General features: G+C 42.1%; 1 protein-coding gene across 2 annotated transcripts in view; it reads left to right on the forward strand.

Annotated features, from left to right (window-relative positions):
- The first annotated feature begins 2,193 nt into the window (after nt 1-2,193).
- The window catches only part of SLC22A16 (solute carrier family 22 member 16), a 36,228-nt gene continuing 17,863 nt past the window's right edge, over nt 2,194-20,558 (forward strand). Inside the window, exons 1-2 of one of the 2 annotated variants that reach the window (XM_090135889.1) lie at nt 2,218-2,299; nt 15,293-15,443. In XM_090135889.1, coding sequence (XP_089992015.1) covers nt 15,373-15,443 — 71 coding nt within the window. In that variant the 5' untranslated portion in view covers nt 2,218-2,299; nt 15,293-15,372. Of the gene's footprint in view, nt 2,300-15,292; nt 15,444-20,558 lie in introns of both variants that reach the window. The other variant, XM_031611022.2, reaches the window with a different exon arrangement.

The following is a 20,558-nucleotide window of genomic DNA, read 5'->3' on the forward strand; positions in this document are numbered from 1 at the left end:
TAAGAATGAAGGGATGAGACTCTTTAGCAAAGCCTGTTGTGTTAGGACAAGGGGAAAATGGTTTCAAACTAAAAGGGAGCTAGAGATTGGATATAAGGAAGTTTTTTACACTAAGGGTGATGAGGCACCCTTAGAACAGGTTGCCCAGAGAGGTGGTGGATGCCCCATCCTTGGACACATTCAAGGTCAAGGTGGTTGGGGCTCTGAGCACACTGATCTGAGCTGCAGATGACTGTTCATTTCAGGGAAGTTGGACTAGATGGCCTTTAAGAGTCCTTTCCAGCTCAAATGATTCTATGGTTCTATGATCTCCCCATACGGTGCAAGGACAGCTTTGGACTTGGAGGAGAGGAGGAAAACCTTAAACCTGAGGGTTGTACCCACCACAGCTCTTCTCCATACCTTTCCTAATTGTCACACAGGAGTGACTGGGTGGTTGGAGCACGTCTGTATAGCACTAAGGTTTTCTGCTGTCATCTGTCCTGCTCATTCTCCAAGAGCTTTAGATGGGTTATCTCATCCAAGCTGAGATGTGCAGTTGATGCAACAGAAGGAAGGAATGCCATCTAGTGGGACCTGGGCAAACCTGAAAGGTGGTGCCATGTAAAACTAATGAGGTTCAACAAAGCCCATTGCCAAGTGTTGTTCTTGGCTCAGGGCAATCCCAGATATGGGAGACTGGGAGTAAAAATCCTTCAGAGTAGTCCTGCAGAGAAGGACTTGGAGGTCCTATTACATGAAAGAAACTTGTCATGAGCCCAGTGTGTGCTTGCAGTCCTGAAGGCCAACAGTACCCTTGGCTGCTTCAAAAGAGGAGTGGCCAGCAGGGAGAGGGAGGTGATTGCATCCCTCTACTTTGCCCTTGTGAGGGCAGTACTCCAGCTGGAGTACTATGTCCAGGTCTGGGGCCCCCAGTACAGGAAAGATGTTGAGCTTTTGGAAAAGGTCTAGAGGAGGGCCCACAAGGGTGGTCAAATGGCTGGAGCACCTCTCCTGTGAAGACAGGCTGAGGTAGCAGGGTTTGTTCAGTCTGGGGAAGGCACTGGGGAGACCTCATCATGGCCTTTAAATATTTAAAGGGAAATTATAAACAATAGGGAAATCAACCTTTTGCATAGGCAGATGGTGATAAGACAAGGGGGAATGGTTTTAAACTAAAGGAGAGGAGATTTAGATTAGTTATCAGGAGGAAATTCTTTACTTCGTGGTGGTGAGCCACAGGCACAGGCTGCCCAGAGAAGCTGTGGTGCCCCATCCCTGGAGATGTTCAAGGCCAGGTTGGATGGGACCCTGGGCAGCTGACCTGGGGGGTGGCAGCCCTGCCCAGCAGGGGGTGGGGCTGGGTGGGCTTTCAGGTCCCTTCTAATCCAAGCCATTCTATGATTCTATAATTCTATGATTCTATAATTCTGTGATCTTGTCCTGCTTCGGGGAAGGCAGAATATTAGGTCCAAATATAACTAAGGCTTAATTATAAGTTAAGTGTACTAATGAGTAATGCTGTATGGGACATGTTACATATTTTACATTTAGTGAATAATACTATTTTCCATTATGTGCCAGAATTTTGGGGGAAAAAAACCAATCATATAACTCATTACAACATAATATGTCCCAACAACAGGGCAGATCGTAAGGCAACTAAAAGTAACTCTTGTTAACATTTAGATAATGTCTTGGGGGGGGGGGGAGAGGGGGAATGTATACCCTCTTCTAATTAAAAATATCTGTACAAAACACACTGGAGCCTGAAATAGCAGATCATCATTGATTGCCACAGGAGGAATGAAGCACATAATTTAATTTGGGGGGAGGTGAAGCGAAAAAAAAAAGAAAAGAGAAAAAAAAAAAGAAGCTGCCTGATGGGACAGGCAGAGCCCAGCCCTGAAGGAAGAACTCGATCTGAGGCGCACGGTCTGTGTGAGGGATGAGAACGTTCTCAGGTCCGGGTGAGGGACGGAACCGTCCCCACCGCAGCAGTACCGAGACCGCGACCACCCGCACAGTGCTGAACCGCCAGGGCCGCTCCTCCGCTCCCGGCCCGCAGTCCCGCACCCCGGGCTGCTTCAGGCACTCTTCCCCGAGCCCTTTGGGACCACGTCCGGGGCCTCCCCTTCGGGACGGCCCCCGCGGGGAGCCCCGGGCCGCGGGACGGGGCGGGGCGGGCCGCAGGGGGGCGGGGAGCCGGGCCGGGCCGGTGGATCTTCCCCGCAGCGCCGGGACAGCGGCACTGAGGCTGCGGCCCCGCCATGGCTCCCGGCTCCGAGCAGATCTTCGACTCCCTGGGTCACTTCGGCAGGTAGTGGGGCGGCTGCGTCCCGTCCGGACACACGCACACACGGAGAGTGACGGTGCACAGCGCCGTGCATCGCACGTGCATCGCACGCAGCACCGCGTGTAGCACGGGCTTCTCTGGGGGCATCGCTCACACCGCACCTCTAGTGCGTGAGCACCAGTGTGTTCGGCGGCTTTGCTGCTATCGAGCGTGTCGCGATGCGTGGGTATGAGCGTATGCATGGGTGTCGATGGCCAAGGGGTTCCTCTGATCAGTGGCGTGATGCACAGGACGGCTGTTCTGCTGCGTGGGGTGTGACTGAGCGCCTGCCTGCAGCCTTGGGTTGGTAATAAGGAGTGCCCGGCTGTGTGTGTGGAATGTGTGTGGCTGGTGTGCCTCTGCGGGGTGAGCCTCTGGTTACACGTGGAATGGAGCAGAGGTGGTGGTGGTGGGTAAGGAAATGGAACTTTAGGACTTGTAAGATGGCATGTTCTGTTGTGAGCTCTCTGTGTGTGCTAATCCATGCGGGGGGTTTGCAGGTGCACACTGCTTGGAGTAGGTGTCCAGGGCAGACCCTTGTGTCACAATTTCGGTACATGTTGAAGTATTGGGTCACAGCTTTGTGCTTTCTAGCTCAGTCACTGGTGGGCTAACCAGTGTTTCCCCCACTGGCACATTCTGAGCATATCCCTGGAGCTCCTTTTAATGGTAGAAGTACACAGCTACACTGCGCGGCGGGACATACTTTTAATCATAGAATCTTAGAGTGGCTTAGTTTGGAAGAAACCTTGAAGATCACAGAATCATAGAATGGTTTGTGTTGGAAGGGACATCAGAGATCATCTTTTCCAACTCCTCCTGCAAGGACACCTCCCATTAGACCAGGTTGATCAAAGCCCCATCAAACCTAAGGCCTTGAGTATCTCCAGGGAGGAAGCACCACGATGGGATTCCAACCCCAATGTCCATAGTGAGCAAAGTATTGAGAACTGCTGCAGTTGTTGAGTATGGAAAGGCTATTTCTTTGCTTAACTGGGATGTTTGCTTACAATGAAATCTGCCAAGTTGTGACTTACATGCCTATCCATCTGGACAATATCTTATTCATTATCAGTTCTGGGGCAGCAACAGAAATATTTTGTTCTGTGTGTACTAGGAGGGAATTCCTAGCAAACAGATTATTTTCCTGCTGCTGTCACTCTTTTGCCTTGCACTGTTTTGTGAAAAATGAGCATTTGACACTGAGTACTGAAATTAATGAAGTAGTTTTCCTAGCTGAGAACATTTATCAGTACTTCAGTGAAAGTTTTCATATACTTTTTGCGATTAAAGGGAGAATAATCTGGAGGCCAGATTATATGAGATGCTGTTCATAGGAGTTGTCTCAGACTTAGAGCCTTTTGGTGACCTGCAGACTGCTGGAATGTACATGGTAAATAAACATATTACCTGTAAAAAGTTGTCTGCTACATATATGCTTAATTATAATTCTAAAATAAGTTCTGGTAAGTCTGTGTTTGTGCATCATTGTGATACTGACAGATACTAATTTCTTTGATTCATGAAATTCTTACAGGGCCCATATAAACTATGCATTGTGCATGGATTTGTTAGGTCTGCCACAACCAGACTTAGCAGTGCAAGTACAACTGTTACTGCCTGGGGACTGTTCTGATTATCTTACACTCTGACAGATGCAGTAAAGAACGGCCAGCTGTTTGTATGCATGTATATATATTTCTGGAGAGAGTATACATGCATGATATATATGCTCTATATAATACGCTATGCCATAAAATATATTACATATATAATGATTCACACAGAACGTATAAAACTTTCACTTTAAGATAGCTTTGCACAATTGACACTCACATACATGCTGTCAATACTTTGTTTTCCATTGGACATTCCTTTGGAAGCCTCACTGATGATGCTGTAGTTCTCAGTGGACTCTTGAGACGTGCATGAAGAGCCATAAAAATGTACCAGTTGTTCTTTCCTTTGCCCCTAAAGGCAGACTTTGTGCCTTCGTGGTGGGTTGACCTTGGCTGGCTGCCAGGTGCCCACCAAGCTGCTCTCTTGTTCCCTCTGCACAGCAAGGCATGGGGAGAAGATGAGATCTCAGCTGCTGGGCTGAGATAAAGGCAGTGAGATCACTCACTGGTGGCTGCAGAGGCAAAACAGATGCTGCTTGGGGAAGATTAATTTAATTTGTTGCGATTAAAAATAGAGTGGCATAATGAGAAACAAAGCTAAAAACACCTTCCTCCAACCCATTCCCTACTTCGCAGGCTCAACTTTGTGCCCAAATCTTCTGCCTCCTCCCCCTGATGGACACAGAGGAACAGAGAGTGGGGGCAGTGATTGGTCTGTAATGCTTTGTCCCTGCCTTTCCTTTATGGTTGCTCTCTGCCTACTCCACTACGGGCTCCTTTGTGGCTAGACGTGGAGATTTCTGTGGTGCCCATCGGGTGCAGGAGTAAGGCCTGCATCTCCACAGGACTCTCCTGGGCTACCAGAACTTCTGCTCCACACCTAGAACACCTCCTGCCCTTCTTCTGCATTTACCTTGGTATCTGCAGGGCTGCTTGTGTCACACATCTCACTTGTCTCTCCCAGCTGTTGTTGCACTACAGTTTTTCCCTCTTTTTAGTCTGCTCTCCCAGAGCTGCACCCAGCGTCACTCACAGCTCAGCTCTGGCAGCAGCAGTTCACTTTTGTAGCAGCTGGATCTGGCTCTGGTCTGATGTGGGGCAGTTCTGAGTTCTGCTCACAGAGGCAACCCTTGTCTTTGAATTTGGGAGTGAATAGCATCCGTGGCCCATCAGTCAGGAAGGCTGTTTTTAACATTGTTTTTAAGTCTGTTTCTGTGTAAGATCACTGCTCGCTATTGTAAAGGCTAATGAAAAAAATCCACCTGTATGCCTCACAAGGTCTTACTTCTAATAGGCTGCCTTAAAGCTTTACCTGCATTGAACTGCATCACTCTGTCATGCAGCAGTTCCTGACGGTCAGTCGCTATGGATTCTCCCTCTCTGCCCAGCCACGCTGAGTGCATTAACCCAAGTGCAGGGAAAGGGGAGAGGTGAGTGGCAGGCCCAAGGCTGATGACGCAGCTTGCTGTGCCCTAGCAGGTCTTTTGGGAAGCTTGGTGATTTTAGTCTACAAGCAGGACACAGATGTAACTTACCTGGTTGAGTGACCAGCAGGCTGTGTGTTTTGCACCTCTGATCTACACTGTCACAAAGTGTTGAATGGGGAATAGTGTAATAAGAAATAGAGGGCCCAGAGCGTGTCCAGAGGAGGACAGTAAGGCTGGTGAGGGGTCTGGAACACAAGTCTTACAAGGAGCAGCTGTGGGAACTGGGATTGTTTAGTCTGGAGGAATCTCAGGGGAGACCTTACAACTCTCTACAACTCTCTGAAAGGAGGGTGTGGCGAGTGGGGTTGGCCTCTTCTCCCAGGTTAGAGCAATAGGACAAGTTGCACCAGGGGAGATTCAGGTTGGGTATTAGGAAAAATTTCTTCCCCAAAAGAGTGGTGAGGTATTTTAACAGGCTGCCCAGGAAAACGGTTGACTCTCTGTCCCTGGAGGCGTTTGAGAAATGTTTAGACTAAGGGACATGGTTTAGTGGGGAAATATTGGTGGCAGGTGAACGTTTGGACCAGATAATCATTTCCAATTGTGGTGATTGTACAGTTCTATGTCTTGAGAAAAGCGGAGTGCCTCTTACTATTAGTGTGGATGAGAGTGAGCAGTTGATTTCCCAGCTGGCACATCCAGGAGCTATGAGGTGCAGTCTGCATGGTACGTAGAGCTTTCTCCATGATTTACAGTTTTCAGATCTTGCCTTATACTTTATCTAAACGTGGGTGATGGAAATTGTCAGGAGACAGGACAGTTGGGTATCACTAACGCTATTTCCAGGTTTTGTAATGAAATATTTCTAGATTCTTGTAAAAGATTGTTCTTTTAAACTATCCTTTGGGTTTGGTTTGCATTTGCTTTTGTTCTTTTTTTTTTTTTTAACTGAATGAAAATAGCCAGATTTTCAAATGTTAGTTTTATAAGTGAAGTATTGTACTAACTGTTGGACTGTTTAAGAAATTGGCAATGACTGTTTTTTTATCTTTATTGAAATGTTTACTTATTTGTTTGGGTTTAAACATCTTCACGTGCCTTACACAAGCTTGTCACCTGGTGAATGGGGCTGCTACAGTTGGGACTTCAGAAACAGCCCTGACCAGGATTAACAATGGTCTATGGGAAGAGGAGAGAGTCAGGACAGGGTGCCTACTGGGGCAGGATGCTCACCTCTTGCACCCAGACTTGGACTCCACGAGAGATTATCACATTTTCCAGCAGTTTCACTTCTTTCTGTAAACTGCCCCAACACTTTTCTAGGGGCCACAAATAGATTGGAGACTATACTTAGCTAGTAAAAAAACAGACTTTACTTTAGGAGAGGTTCTTTCAGTGGATGTTTGCAATGCAATCCCTGCCTCTCAGTACCATAAAAGCAGTATTTGAACACTCAGTGCTAAGACCATTTCTCTTCTCCCTACATTCTATGGCTCTTGTTTCACTTCTAAGGCCTGCACCAAACCATCCGTCTTCTTTTCATGTCTCAGAACTTTTCCAGGCTCCTATTTTCATTCATTTATTACTTCTCTTGTTTCATAGCTTCCAGCTCCTCTTGAGATCTGATTACATCTTCTGCAAACTGTGATACATACATGATACTTTCAGGAATTTTCCAGAAATTATTGGATATGTATTAAATAACAAAGAATTTCAAGTATCTTAAAGTACACGCTCACCCGTTTCTTTTCATTAAAGAGATAATAAGAATACCTTCAAGCAATGTTTTTTCAAACTCATGTTTTACAGATGTCTTGAGTGATTCTTCCCCAACAGAAAAAGACTTTTCAAGCAAGTGTACTTGCTGGACATGGAAAAGGTTATGTTTTTCTTTTCCACGCTTGTATGGGAACTGCTGAATCACGGCCTGAACCTCTGACTGATCACCTGAGGCGAGCAATGAGTCAGCCATGGGAGCACAGGTGAAGGCAATTCACCTGTGCTGCTGGAAGGGGTGGAGCCTGGCTGCACCTCTCCTAGACACATTTAAGAGCTGACTGCTGGGGGAGAGGATCTCTTTTGGAGATCCCCTCCTCTGGAGTTTTATAGCGAGCTCAGGATATGGGTGAGCGTTCAATCTATTCTCTTTTGTTGTCATAATATCTGTACGTTCATTGATATTTCACATGCTAGTATGGAAAAGTAGGTAATCATGTTCAGCATTTGCACACATGATTAGGTTTTAGTTCAAAAACAGTAACATTACAAACGTTTTCAGAAATACTAATATAATTAGTGGTTAGTACATCCTACACAAAATTAACATTTGTAAACAAAATAAAATGAATTACTGTTTAAAATTTGACATTTTGCAAAAATGAGCAAGATTCTGTGGTTTTGAGATTGCTAGCTACTTTATACAATGGACAAGTTTATAGCAATGTGTCTTCATTCAGTTTTGAAAATGTGTTTGTGGACAGCTGTTTGCGTTTACTGGAATGTGCCAGAGAGAAGAATCTCAAATCTAAGCCCTCCTTTGGCTCCTAGTCAGGGGTGGTGTTTGGTAGGAATGCTTGAGAAATATTCTTCAGCTTTATAACTATACTATATTATAATGCCTGAATCAGCCTGTGCTTATCTCAGGTGCCTGTGGGCCAAAATAAGTGGACCTGGCTGCATTTTAGGAATAATTGCCTTTTTTTTTTTTTTTTTGTGTGTGTGTGTGTGTGTGTGTGTCCTGATATTTTGTAAACGGCACTTGATCACACTGGTGGAATAACATCATAATAGCCTAGGAGAAGTGAGACAAGCCATGCATTTTCACAGAGGAGACTCTAGCAGATTCAGCAAAGCTCTTATTATTTATGCCTGACTAGGCAAAAGTAGAAATATCTTCAGGGCTCAGAACCAAAGGTGGATACTGGCAAGTGCTCCTGGATAATGGGGTCGATGGACAAGCAGTGCTGTCTGCAAGAGGTACTCGCTGTAGTTGCTGGGATCCAGGTCATGCTGGAGGCAGTCTAGCACAGGATCTGCACAGACAAAATTGTACTGCATCAGAATGTGCTGGCAGCTTCCCCCCCTGCTTCTGGAGAGAATAAGTAGATTGTAATAGTGCGTGTTACAAACTGTGTTCCCTGTAATTTGGTGCCTGGTATATCACTGCTGTGAAAGCTCTATTGCTTCCATGAAAGCTCTGTAAATGATTTTCTAATAATGGTCATGATTTTCTACAGTACAGTACAAAAGTTCCCCCAAGTTGGAAGGAAATGTTTTATAAAATGGACTTGCTCATGAGAAGCTTGGCCAGTATATTGCAGAAGGTGAAATGATTCAAGTACAACACAGTATTAAATTTAAGGAATTCTTTGAAGGTCCCAGAAACGTTCAGCATGTACTATAAAAATTTCTGTGCTAAAATGCTGCCATATGCAACAAGAGCAGAACTAAAATATGTACACAGCTGACATTTTATTTCAGGTTGCTTGAGAAAAATTAGTGATACGTAAAAAATTTCAACTGAGGTCTCCATTTCAAGGACCAAGACTAGAAACAGCATGATGACAAACTGTACAGGACAGAGACTTACAAGTGCTAATAATGGTTGATCTGACAATGCATATATCTTGGGCAGAAATCCCATTTCTTTGAAAAATACTGAGATTACCTAGAAAACTAATATGCTTTAATATCATACGCTAATCATACAGCCAAACTGTAATGCTCAGCTCACTCCAAATCAAGGCTCAATAGAGTAAATAAAATAAAGAAATAAAGATGAGCTCACCAGTGTTACAGGCCTATAGTACAAACTTCAGACATCTTCCTTAGTCACCTTGTCAGAGAAAATAACGAGACTCTTTAAAGTAGTGATTCATCTGCCTTATTTTCAGTGAGTGCTTCTGAACAGGATGAATGAGGCTCCTATATTTGTCTGTGCTTCTGTGTTGAGTGAAAAGTGAATCTAGATAAGTATAAATGGGTATGAACGTATACAGTATATTGCCTTGTTACATCCAGAGTCTTTAATTTATTTAACTAGTTAAGGCTTAGCTAGGAGGTTGGGATGTGGGAGGTACTTCTGGCAAAATATTTCCTGTGTCACAGGACTAGCCAGCATCTTTCGATCAAATCAACACAAAGCAGGTAACAGTGTTTGCACTGCTCTGCACTATGTCAGACATAAGAAAGATTGTAAGTATGCAGCAACATTACTGTTGCAGTGCTTGATGCCTTGGTGGCTTTCCATCAGCAATACTTGTTGTCAGTTCCTTGAATACAAGCAATTCTAGTAAGGCCAGCTATTGAACTACCAGTATTAAGATCAGAGAGAAGGAATCAAAGGTTTTCTGGAAACACAGAAATCTCAAAGGCATGGATAGTAAGTAAACAAAACAGCAACTGACATTCTGGGAAGGAAAACAGAAAGATTATGTAGTTATTCAGCACTTACAAAGTAGGTAAAAGTGTGCGGGTTTTTTAGCCTCTAAATTGCAGGTGTAGATCTTGTTCTTGGTGAAAAATCAGAAAATGATACTATTTGTCTACTGTTCAGCTAGCCTTTGCTCTATAAATATTGCCATATCTGTAACATAACACTTCATTTGAATGTCTGTCTAGTACTAGAGAGAAAGTCAAATATGAGAGGTGAAAAATAAGCAGTAATAAATAAGCAATATTCAAAAGCACATTCTGCCATGAAGATACTGAATTTAAAGTGAAATTATACTGATGGGACCACATTTCACTTAAATAGCTCTTCCCAGACTCCAAAACAAATTGCTATTTGGATATTTTTTGGTGTTTGGATCTGGTTTATATCAGGAGAGATGGGAAATGGCAAGGAACTTCTTTCAACTCACCCATCTGAAAGAGAGTTCTTGCTTGGTCCAGGGTTAGAGCAATTGGAACCTCCTATCACTGACACTTGCTTCTTAGGCTCCTTGCAAAGCTGTAGTCCTTAGTAGTTCAAGATAACTGATTTTTGTTCTGTCCATTTACAAGTGGGTGAAGACAGTACAAAAATAGATCTGCAAAGAAACCTGGCAGGTCTGAGCAGAGTCCAGTTTTTTTGTTGGATTCTTGTGGAGAATGGAACACTCCGTATTTCTTGCAAACACTTAAGTAAGGTTAGAAAACAGCAATGTTCTAGTTCATTCCTTTGTACTGTAAGAGAGACTCAAGGAACACACCTGACACTGCTGTGGAAGAATAACAAGGTAAAAGAACATTACAGAACATGCTGGTAAGGTGTTAAAGTGCATTTGTGACCTTGGAAACAGTGAAATATTGGTTTGTATTTCTTTGTTTTTAATTTAAATTACTTTTAATATTAACTGTAATGAAATCATTTTCCTTGAATGACAAGAAATTGAAAGGTGTCTGCTTTTCACTAGGAAGTCAGGAACAATATAAAATAACTCTTGTTGGTGATGGAACAGATAAACAACCAGGTTGTAAATAAACTCTTTGTCTAATTAAAATGAAAGGCAGTATTTTAAATACCCAAGATCAATTAAATTGATTCTCAGTATTTCATCTAATGTAAGTACTCAACAATGTGTAATTTTTCTCTGGTGGCCTTCTATGGTGGAGTGATGGCATTGGTGGACAAAGCAAGGGCAGCTAATGTCATCTACCTGGACTTGCACAAGGCCTTTTGCATGAACTCATGCTTTCATCCCTATCTCTAACTTGGAGACATGTGAATTTGAAAGGAAGATTGTTTTGTGGAAAAAGAATTGGTTGGTTGTTGCTGCCTGAGGGTTGTGGTCAGCAGTTCACTGTCTGTGTGGAGACCAGTCATGAGTGGTTTCTCCCAGGGTTCAGTCTTGGGTCTTCATCTTTGTCAATGGCAGTGGGATTGAGTGTGCTCTCAGCAAGTTTGCTGATGAAACTAAACTGAGTGGTGCAGTTGATAAAATGGGAGGGATATCATTCAAAGGGGCCTGGACAAGGTTGAGAAAAGGGCCCACATGAACCTAATGAGATGAATAATGCCAAGTGCAAGGTGTCACAATCTGGGCGATCCCAGACAGGGGAGAAGAAATCATTGAGGGCAGCCCTGCAGAGAATGACTTGAAGATTCTGGTGGATGAAAAGCTTGACATGAGCCAGCAGGGCGTACTTGCAGCCCTTATGGCCAGCAGTATCCTGGACTCCATCAAAAGAGGTGTGGCTAGCAAGGAGAGTGAGGTGATTATCCCCCTCTGCTCTGCCTTCCCGAGGCCCCATCTGGAGTATTGCATTCAGACCTGGGGCCCCCAGTACAAGAAAGATGTGGAGCTTTTGGAATGGGTCAAGAGGAGGCCCATGACTAGAGAGCTGGAGCATCTCTTCTGTGAAGAAAGGCTGAGGTAGCTGGGCTTGTTTAACCTGGACAAGAGAAGGCTCTGGGGATAACTCACTGCAGCCTTCCAGTACTTGAAGGAAGACCAACATTTTATGCAATCTGTTAGTAATAGGACAAAGGGGAATGATTTTAAACTAAAGGAAGAGAGATTTTGATTAGATGTTATGGGGAAATTTTTCACTCAGAAGTGGTGAGGTGCTGACACAGCTGCTCAGAGAAGCTGTGGTGCCCCATCCTTGGAGGCACTCAAGGCCAGGTTGGATGGGACCCTGGGCAGCTGAGCTGGGGGTGGCAGCCCTGCCTGTGGCAGGGGGTAGAATTAGATGATCTTTAAAGTCCCTTCTAATCCAAGCCATTCTATGTTTCTATGATTCTTCTTAGAGGAGAGAATACAGAAATATTTTCTTGTCCCATGAAAACAGTTAGGTTAGCAGAATCAGTATCCAACGGTGAAAACTGGAAGAAGTGTAAATAAATAAAAACTGGACAGAAGATCATGCCCAGGCTGCTAAGCAATGCAAAATGAACTGAAAAGCTCTGCATTCATTTGGGAAGGTCCTATGGGGCAGATTCACCATTGAAGAAGCAGCAACTGAGCATTTCTATCCAGAGCAGGCTATATATTTGCAATGAAAAGGGCAGTTTGGAGGAGAAGTGAGCTGTGAACCTGGTGTAGATATAACTTGCCATGTCTTGGAGGAGACAGCCAATTGAGGATACTGAGCTCGCTAAGGAGACAGAATATTGGTGGGACAGACCATCTGGCCTTAGAGGAGCCAAGAGAATAGATAAATAAGAGACGATACATAGACTGTACCACACAGTGTGTTTCATCAAATCTGTATGAATATGCATGGAGAGCTGTAACTTTTCTTTCAGCAAAGAATCTCTAACTGAAATTGAGTTGCTTTTCCATGATGTATATTGATCTTGACCTTGTCTCAGATTTTAAAAGATGTGTTATTGAAGTTATCCAGTGTGCTTGATTTGATTAGTCTTACTTGTTTTAGTTTTTCCGCAGATCTTCTGAAACTCAATGAAGAATGAGAAGCTTTATAAACTTTTTCCTAGTGGGGAATAATTAGATTTCTCATCTAGAACCGATCTTTATTAGTTAACAATCTGTGGCAAAAAAAAAAAAAAAAGAAAAATCAGAACTGAAAATGAGCTGTTTACATCTAAATTTTCTTAGGCATTGTTATGGATAGGGATTGGAAAACACAGTTCCTTTTAATTACTACAGCAGCAAGGCTTAATTATTTTGTAAAATAGGAAATGTGCTGGCCTTTGAATGTTTTATATCTCAGCAGCTGTGGGTTCATGAAAGCTGCAGGAGCAGTTCTGGATGTAAGCAGTGAAACATGGAATCCCTGCCCAGGAAACATAATGGGGTTGTGTCTTACACCTACACTGTCATGCCTTATTAGAAAGGATGGTTAGGACTTGGTTGCTCTTCATGATGTGTGAGGTTACAGGGATGTTCAGCAGTTCAGTACAGTTTTAACTAGACTCTACAGGGAGAAGGTAAACAGGTTGCTGTAAGAGTATTAAAAGTGTCTGAATAAAAAAGGGGATTGTAACAAGTAGCAGTTCCTAATACACTTTTGGGTCTTGTGTGATTAATAATGGAATACATTCAGTGGCTCAAAATCAAGTAATGCAATACAAAGCAACTGAAAGCAGCTTTGATTTTTCCTTAAATTTCAGACTTAGAGATATATAGAAAAAAACATATAAAACCAAAATTAAGTGGAGAGTTCAAGAGAGGCAAAAAAAACCTGGCAGTTAGTAATTACTGGAATCTTCTCAAGATTGACATTTGCTTGCTGCAGTGGAAAAGGAAAACAAATACTAGCAATATATTTGTAATATGGCATAAAAAAGAAAGTTCACTTCCTCTTATTGGTAAAGATTAAAGATTTTGAGTAGAAAATATCTTTTTTTCCAGCATTATTATTTTTTAACCATACCTTTACTCGTTTCCCAGGATATATAAAACTGAATTAGTTTAATTACTCTGGAATTTACAGACAAAACTTTTGTTATTTGCTTTAATTTAAGGAGAGTTTTCTGCCTGTCCTTTTATTGCACTGTCTATGTAAATAACTTTTGACATGAGCATGAAGGACCTGCCATAGTTGCAGCAAAAGATAAACATTTCCAAAAGATAATATAAAAATTAATGGTATTCTTCTTGCAGTACTGGAGATATATCTCATATACCACTTTTTATAGTAGCTGACAACAATGTCTTTTTAATGACTCTTCGAGGTAATGTTAAAATGATGCATATAGATAAAATTATAGTAGAAAAGGTTGCTAGTGGAGATGGAAAATGTTTTCTCATATAACTAAAGCTGGAATTCATTTACTTTGACTGAGTTTGCTCTTCTGATGCTCAGATGCAGATCCATAATGAAATGATAGAAGTAGAATCCTTCACAGGATCAATTTTAAAATACTGAAAGAATGATTTGGTGTCTGCTGTTCAGTGAATTCATGTTGGTGCACGATGCATATTGTCACAATGATGGTGCATAAATCCCAGCACCCTCTTAATTCCTATGGGCTTTCTTATTCCTGTTGGCACCTGTACTGTTGGTACATCTAACTGCATTCAACACAGCATCTTCTCCCCCTGAATACAGATTCTGGAAACGACCCTCCTGCTGATATGTGCTGGGACTATCTTTTGCATAGTTTAAACCACCCAAACTTTTGACTCTGTAAGGCAAGCAAGGCCATGTCTGTTGTATATTTAAGTCTGGTTCCAAATCTGCATCTCTGTACCATAGCAAAAATACTTCTGTGTCTCATTGAGCTCCTATCAAAAAGTAAATGTGTAAATGTAAGTAATCACAGCTTGTTGGTTTAGAGTGGAAAGAATGCTGAATGGCTTTTCTCACATTAAAAAAAAAAAAAAGGAATACAGAACTGTAAATAGTCACTAAACACAAATTCTTTTAGAAACGGTAAATATCTGGAAGTTTCATTTCACTGAAGCCATGCTGTTGGGTGTATACTGCACAACAGCAACATGCTGTGTTTTCTGACTTTGCTCTGGTTTGCTAACAGGGTGGTTGAAAAGGCAGATAGTAAAAATAGTTCTCGTAAATCCTGTGGAATAGTACAAGTGTTTGCTATTCATAGATCAACTGTGTGACTCTTTCCTACACCGGAAGGATTTATTAAAGTATTAACTAGCTTTTAAGGAGCATCTAATAGATTTGCCATCAATTCCCCCCTCTCCTCTCTTTGATGGATAAAAAAAACTTGATCTGGAAAATATTTTGTGTTACATAAAATTGTCAAAAAACACATTTTGAATGATTGTCTAACAACACATTTTGTCTCAGGTGTGCACTGCAGTAACTGGCAATAGTAAAAGTTCTCTGAGGGAAGGATTTGCCCTCTACCTAAGACGTGGCAGTGTCTACTTCAGATATTGCCTCCCAGATGAACCACCTTGCAATTAGACTGCTACTGACTGCTTGTGTGGATGCAATGGAGATTAGATCAAACAACTGATCTGGCTTGTTTGTTTTTTAAAATCGTCTGTTTTGACTTTTTTTTTTCCAAGTTAGGTCAGTTTCCCAGATAAAATTTGCAGCTGGTCCACATAAAAAGTACCACAACTGAAGAGATTCTCAGGGGATCGCTATGTCTGAAGGAATAAACAAACTGTGGGAAAGGAGAAGGGAAGAAATAACTTACCAGGACAGTGCCACAGGGTATGTTGTGTCATGAGATGACAGCCACAGTGATAGTGGTCTGGGATCTAGACGTTAGACATTATCCTTAGTGTTTCTTCAATTCAGGTACTTATGAAATTACGATATTAAAATTTGCTTTTCTTAGATCATAAAACCTATGCAGAAGGATCAGAAAATATGGAGGTGTTCTGTTTTTACTGTAAGCTGTAAACTGAAAGAAGAATAACCAGGGAGAAATTTTACAAAATACTTTAAGAAGGACTGGCACATTTTCATGCTGTGTCTTGCTCAAGCTTTTATGAAGACAGTTTTATGCTCATTTGACTTCTGGCATTCATTAAGTGCCTCTGCACTGGAGCAGCAACCTACAAAGTCTTCTTGACTTCTATATTTGACACTCCTGGCAAGAGTGACAAAATGTACTTGCCAAATAATTATCTCCTGTGGCAAGTCACTGAAGAGATGGAAAAATACTGCGAAAAGCCAGAGATTATTGTAGTTTTTAGGACAGTCTTCATGTTCACAGATCTTAAAAATAAAAAGTAATTAAAAAAAAAAAAAAACCCACATAGAAGACTCCTTGCAACAATATACTTTACCTAATTTGATATGTGTATGTGAAGGTAACAGGCATATAAAATATCCTTTCCAGCAACTGCCTTTTTTGAGTTCAGTAGAGGAAAACAGATGACAGACTTTGCTGAGAGAAGCCTTGCCTTCTTTTGGTGAATGCTGGTTGTATTTATTGCTGCTGCAGTTCAATTTTCTTAACGTTTTGGTGCGTGAGCAGCAGTATCTTTATGTCAGGGAAATTTAACTTTTAAAATGGAGTTTGATGAGATTGCTAAAAGGATCACATTACATGGTTGCCTGCGATTGAGAGATTTAAGCTTAGTAATAGAGGAGTTTCTTATCTATCCAGTGTTCTTAACTCAAGAATTAGAGGAAGAGTTAATCATTTACAGCAGACAGCAAAGACAGCATAGACTTTAACCAGGGTCAGCAAAGTGCAGGGGTTCTGCTGTCACCTCCTGCCCCAGCACAGCCTGCTGCAGGGAGTGCCCCAGGGCCCCCAAGCTGCGGGCTGTCCTCCCACAAAGAAGAGATGCTGCCTGAGTGTGGGCCAAGATACAGACCCAGGATCTTAAGGCTGGGAAGAGCAGTGATGTGTCCTGGGACACCCAGTTGTTCAGAGGGAGGGTGCTTGGCTACCAATGGAGCAGGGAGCATCTCTGTGTGTCCCCTTGCTCAGCACCGTCTGCTGTTCTAACAAACCTCTGTCTACCACATGGCTGGGCCCATGGCTTTCTCTGTCTTTCCTCAATCTGCAGCTGTTCTGGCAAGGGAAGTTCAATGTGTCTATAGTACTTTTCCATCCCACGTATCATCCTCCTTACATACTTTTCATGCTTTCTATATGTTGTCACTGATGGCCTAATTAACTCTTTTTTGGTAACTATGCGAGTTATCCAATTTCCTGACCACTGTGCATTCAGGCTTTCTAGAAACAAAGCTCCTGGTATCCACAGGAGAAACTCCTCAGTTCACAGGGTTGAGTGTTTCAATCTGGCATTGGCAGAGATGCCATCAATACACTACTGTAGTCAGCAATGAATTTTGCCTTCACAGCAAAGGTGAGCTTTCAGGTTTTGGGGTTGTATATATTTTCAGAGTCAGCCCTAGCCAGTCCATTGTGGAATTTTACTGGAGAGAACAGTAGGGAGCTTTTACAGACAGAAAAGCAGCCACTCAGTGCGGAGGCAGGGCTGTGGGTTGCCTTCAGCCTCTGGTGCTGCCAGACACGTCTGTAGCTTCACATCCAGCTGTATTCTCTCCTATTTCTGCTTCCTCTGCCTGCTCCTTGGCTTTTTTTTTAATCAGCTGTGAGAGGCTAAAAACTGCAGTGCAGACCATCCTTCAGGATTCAGCAACAGCATGACTATTCTATTGTAAAAACACACGTTTTCACACACTAGTTAGAAATGGCACAAATTATGTCTGTTAGTGTTTGCTTAGCATAGGTGCCACAAATGAGGTAAGAAAAATAATTACATTGTAGAGCAGATATCTTTGTTGGAGCTGAATAAAATTTTCATAACGCTGAAAACTGAAGAACATTTTTACAAGAACAGTTACTTCTAGTTAAGTTAAGCCCTTGAAAGGTGGGAGAAATGTTGCATGACACAGATATTTCTGTAAAATAAATCCTTTATTGCTTTTTGTAAAGGTGGACACTGTTCAGTAGTGACAATGGAAAAATGAGGAAGAGGTAAGGGATTGTAACTTAGTTTTACAAGGCAACTAGAGGGGAAATCTGATAATTCTCTATGAAAAAAAATGGTAAAAGACAAGGAAGATTTATTCAAGGTTGCACAAGGATGTTTTATAAGCAGCTAATAGTCTCACATTAAAAAAGGGGACATGGAGATTAGATTTAATGAGAAATTTTCCAACAGAATGCTTTGACAGTGGAGCAGTCTGTCAAAATGGTTATTGAAGTGCAGTCATAAAAGGTGTTCAGGAAGATATACGGTGAAACTCTCCAGGGAGAGGTTAGTGCAGAAGTTAGCTAGGACTGATCAAAATTACAGCCCTGGTTATGCTCTTGGGATTTAGATTTTACAGAAATAATATAGTGCGTTTGTTCCTGCCATCTTCTCGACCTATATCCTTACAGGTTTTTATTTTCCTTCAAACCTCTCCAACAAGAAAGAGCATAAATGTATTTTTCTTGCTCACTTTTTTTACCAGGCTCTAGAAGAGAGGTGATGAAGTTGATGTTTCTTATGCTGGAAGAGCTGATTAGGAAGCTCAAGATGAATGTATGGGAGTTTGCATTTATTTTGTTTTACCTGTGTCTGGGAAATAACAACTGGGCTGTCTGACACTACAATTTCTTCATGCATAATGACTGATATTGCAAAAACTGGGCATCCTGGTGCTGGGTATGCCACTCTTTATTAGCTAGTGGAAGATGTAGTTGCACTGCTTCTAGAGCTTTAATTTGCTGATCTGCTAGAGGTCATCTAGTCCTGATTTCATCCCATTTTGCATCCTGCAAAAATAGCCCAAGTTTCTGAATTAGCTCTTGCTCTGCTATTTTTAAAAATAGGTTTTTTTTTCTCTTTTGTTGAGAACAGTTGCAGTTAAAATAGCACTGAAGAAGATAAATTAATAAATATTACTAACCATATTTGTCTCTATTAACAGGGGGACAAAGAATAACCTTTTTTTTTTTTTTTGGGTGGTTCAAGATAGTTTGAAAGCCTTTCAGAGCAGTTTCACTCTTGCTTATGGCTAGCTACTTAGTTCTCCAGAAGCTGTTTTGACAGAGGATTGATAGATTTAAGGGTTGCTGTGTTCCAGCACTGTCTGATGGAAAAGAGCACAACATTTGTGAGAGTCTTCAAGAGAGAAGTGGAGCCCAGCTTATTGAACTGCCATTGTTAGCTTAGCCATCCAGTCCTCTCCTCAGACTGCTGTGGAAAAATCAGTAGAGCTATTGTCAAGACAAGGAGTGATTAAAAAGTACTGCTTCTGAACAGCAACAATGCCATTGGAAAGACAGGAATGGCAAGTTGGTTTACATTTACCAAATAAAGGATTAAGGATCAGACTAAAGACAGAGGAGATCGTCCTTGGTTTAAGAAGGTCCTTGCTGCTAAGAAGGCTAATGGTATTCTTGGCTGCATTAGGCAAAGAATGGCCAGCAGAGAGAGAGGTACTCTTGTCTCTCTGCTCAATATCAGTGAGGGTGCACCTGGAGCACTGTGTTCAATTCTGAGTCCCCCAATACAAGAGAGGCCTGGATTGGAAAATGTCCAGTGGAGGGCCAGCAACATGATGAAGAGGCTGGAGCACCTTTCCTGAGAGGAGAGGCTGAAAGAGCTGGGTCTTCTCAGTCTGGAGAAGAGAAGGCTCAGGGGGGTTTCATTAATGCATACAAATACCTGAGGGGACAGTACAAAGAAGGCAGAACTGTGCTCTTTTCAGTAGTGTCCAGTGCCAGCACCAGAGGCAATGGGCACAAACTGTAACACAGGAGGTTCTGTCTGAACAGCAGGCAGCACTGCTGTGCTGTGTGGGTGACAGAGCTTCCCAAAGAGGCTGTGGAGTCTTCTCCTTGGAGATCTTCAAAAGCCTGCCTTTGAAAAATCTGCTCTGGGTGTCCCTGCTGGAACAGGGGTTGTGCTGGATGGACCCAGAGGTCCCTGTCAGACTCAGCCATCTAGTGATTCTGAGAGATGGGGATGGTGAGAGGAGTTAGACTACACAACAGAACTTTTCCATTGTAAAGATTAATTGAACACTGTACCCAGCAAAATGTATTTAAATACTTTGGCTCTTCATTGTTTAGAAATTCATTAGAAATTGTGATGATGGATGATTAAAAGTCCTAGGCTAGGTTGTGTTGTAAACCTTATCAGAAGAATTCAAGGCTAGATTGCATTCACGTTAGTAAGGGGTGATCTGGAATTTGCGTTTGTTACAGGCACATGACATTTCAAGGCAGTTGTTTTTTAGGCATAACTTCAGCAGAGGTGGCCTCTGATCATGTTTTAGAAAGCTCTTTTTTGTTTCTTGCTATCCAGGTCCAGCATATGCTGCATTAAGGATGTATATGTAGAAACTCACCCAGTGCTTCTTCAAACTTGTGCAACTGTTTGATTTCCAGTAAATAAAAAAATGAAAGGAGAAACGAAAGCCGTAACATTTTGTTTTGTTTTCCCTGAGCAGAATGTTTTACTAATTCTGTGCATAATTTTAATAGTTATTAGAGGAAGAGATTCCTTATGCTTAGACTATGAGAATCTCCTAGAATTTGCAGTGAGTGATAGTAGAGTTTACTGCAAGTCTTTTGACATTCAGAATGTGTGCATTTTATACACAGAGACTTGCTTGCATCTCAAGCATATTTTAAAAGCTGTTAAAATGCCAAACTTCAGGCTATACATAAAACATTCTTTTACTATGTTTGTTTTATGATACCATCTTTAATACATAACTGCACACTGTTTAAGCCAGAACCCCCCAGATTTACAGCTATGTTTTGTTACAAAGCATTTCACCCTTCAGATTCTTCCTCTACATGTCCATGTGTATTATCTCTTTGTCTTTCTGAGATGACAAAGC

This window comes from Phasianus colchicus, chromosome 2, assembly GCF_987193195.1.
Source record: "Phasianus colchicus chromosome 2, bPhaCol1.hap1.1, whole genome shotgun sequence".
NCBI classification, from domain to species: Eukaryota; Metazoa; Chordata; class Aves; order Galliformes; family Phasianidae; genus Phasianus; species Phasianus colchicus.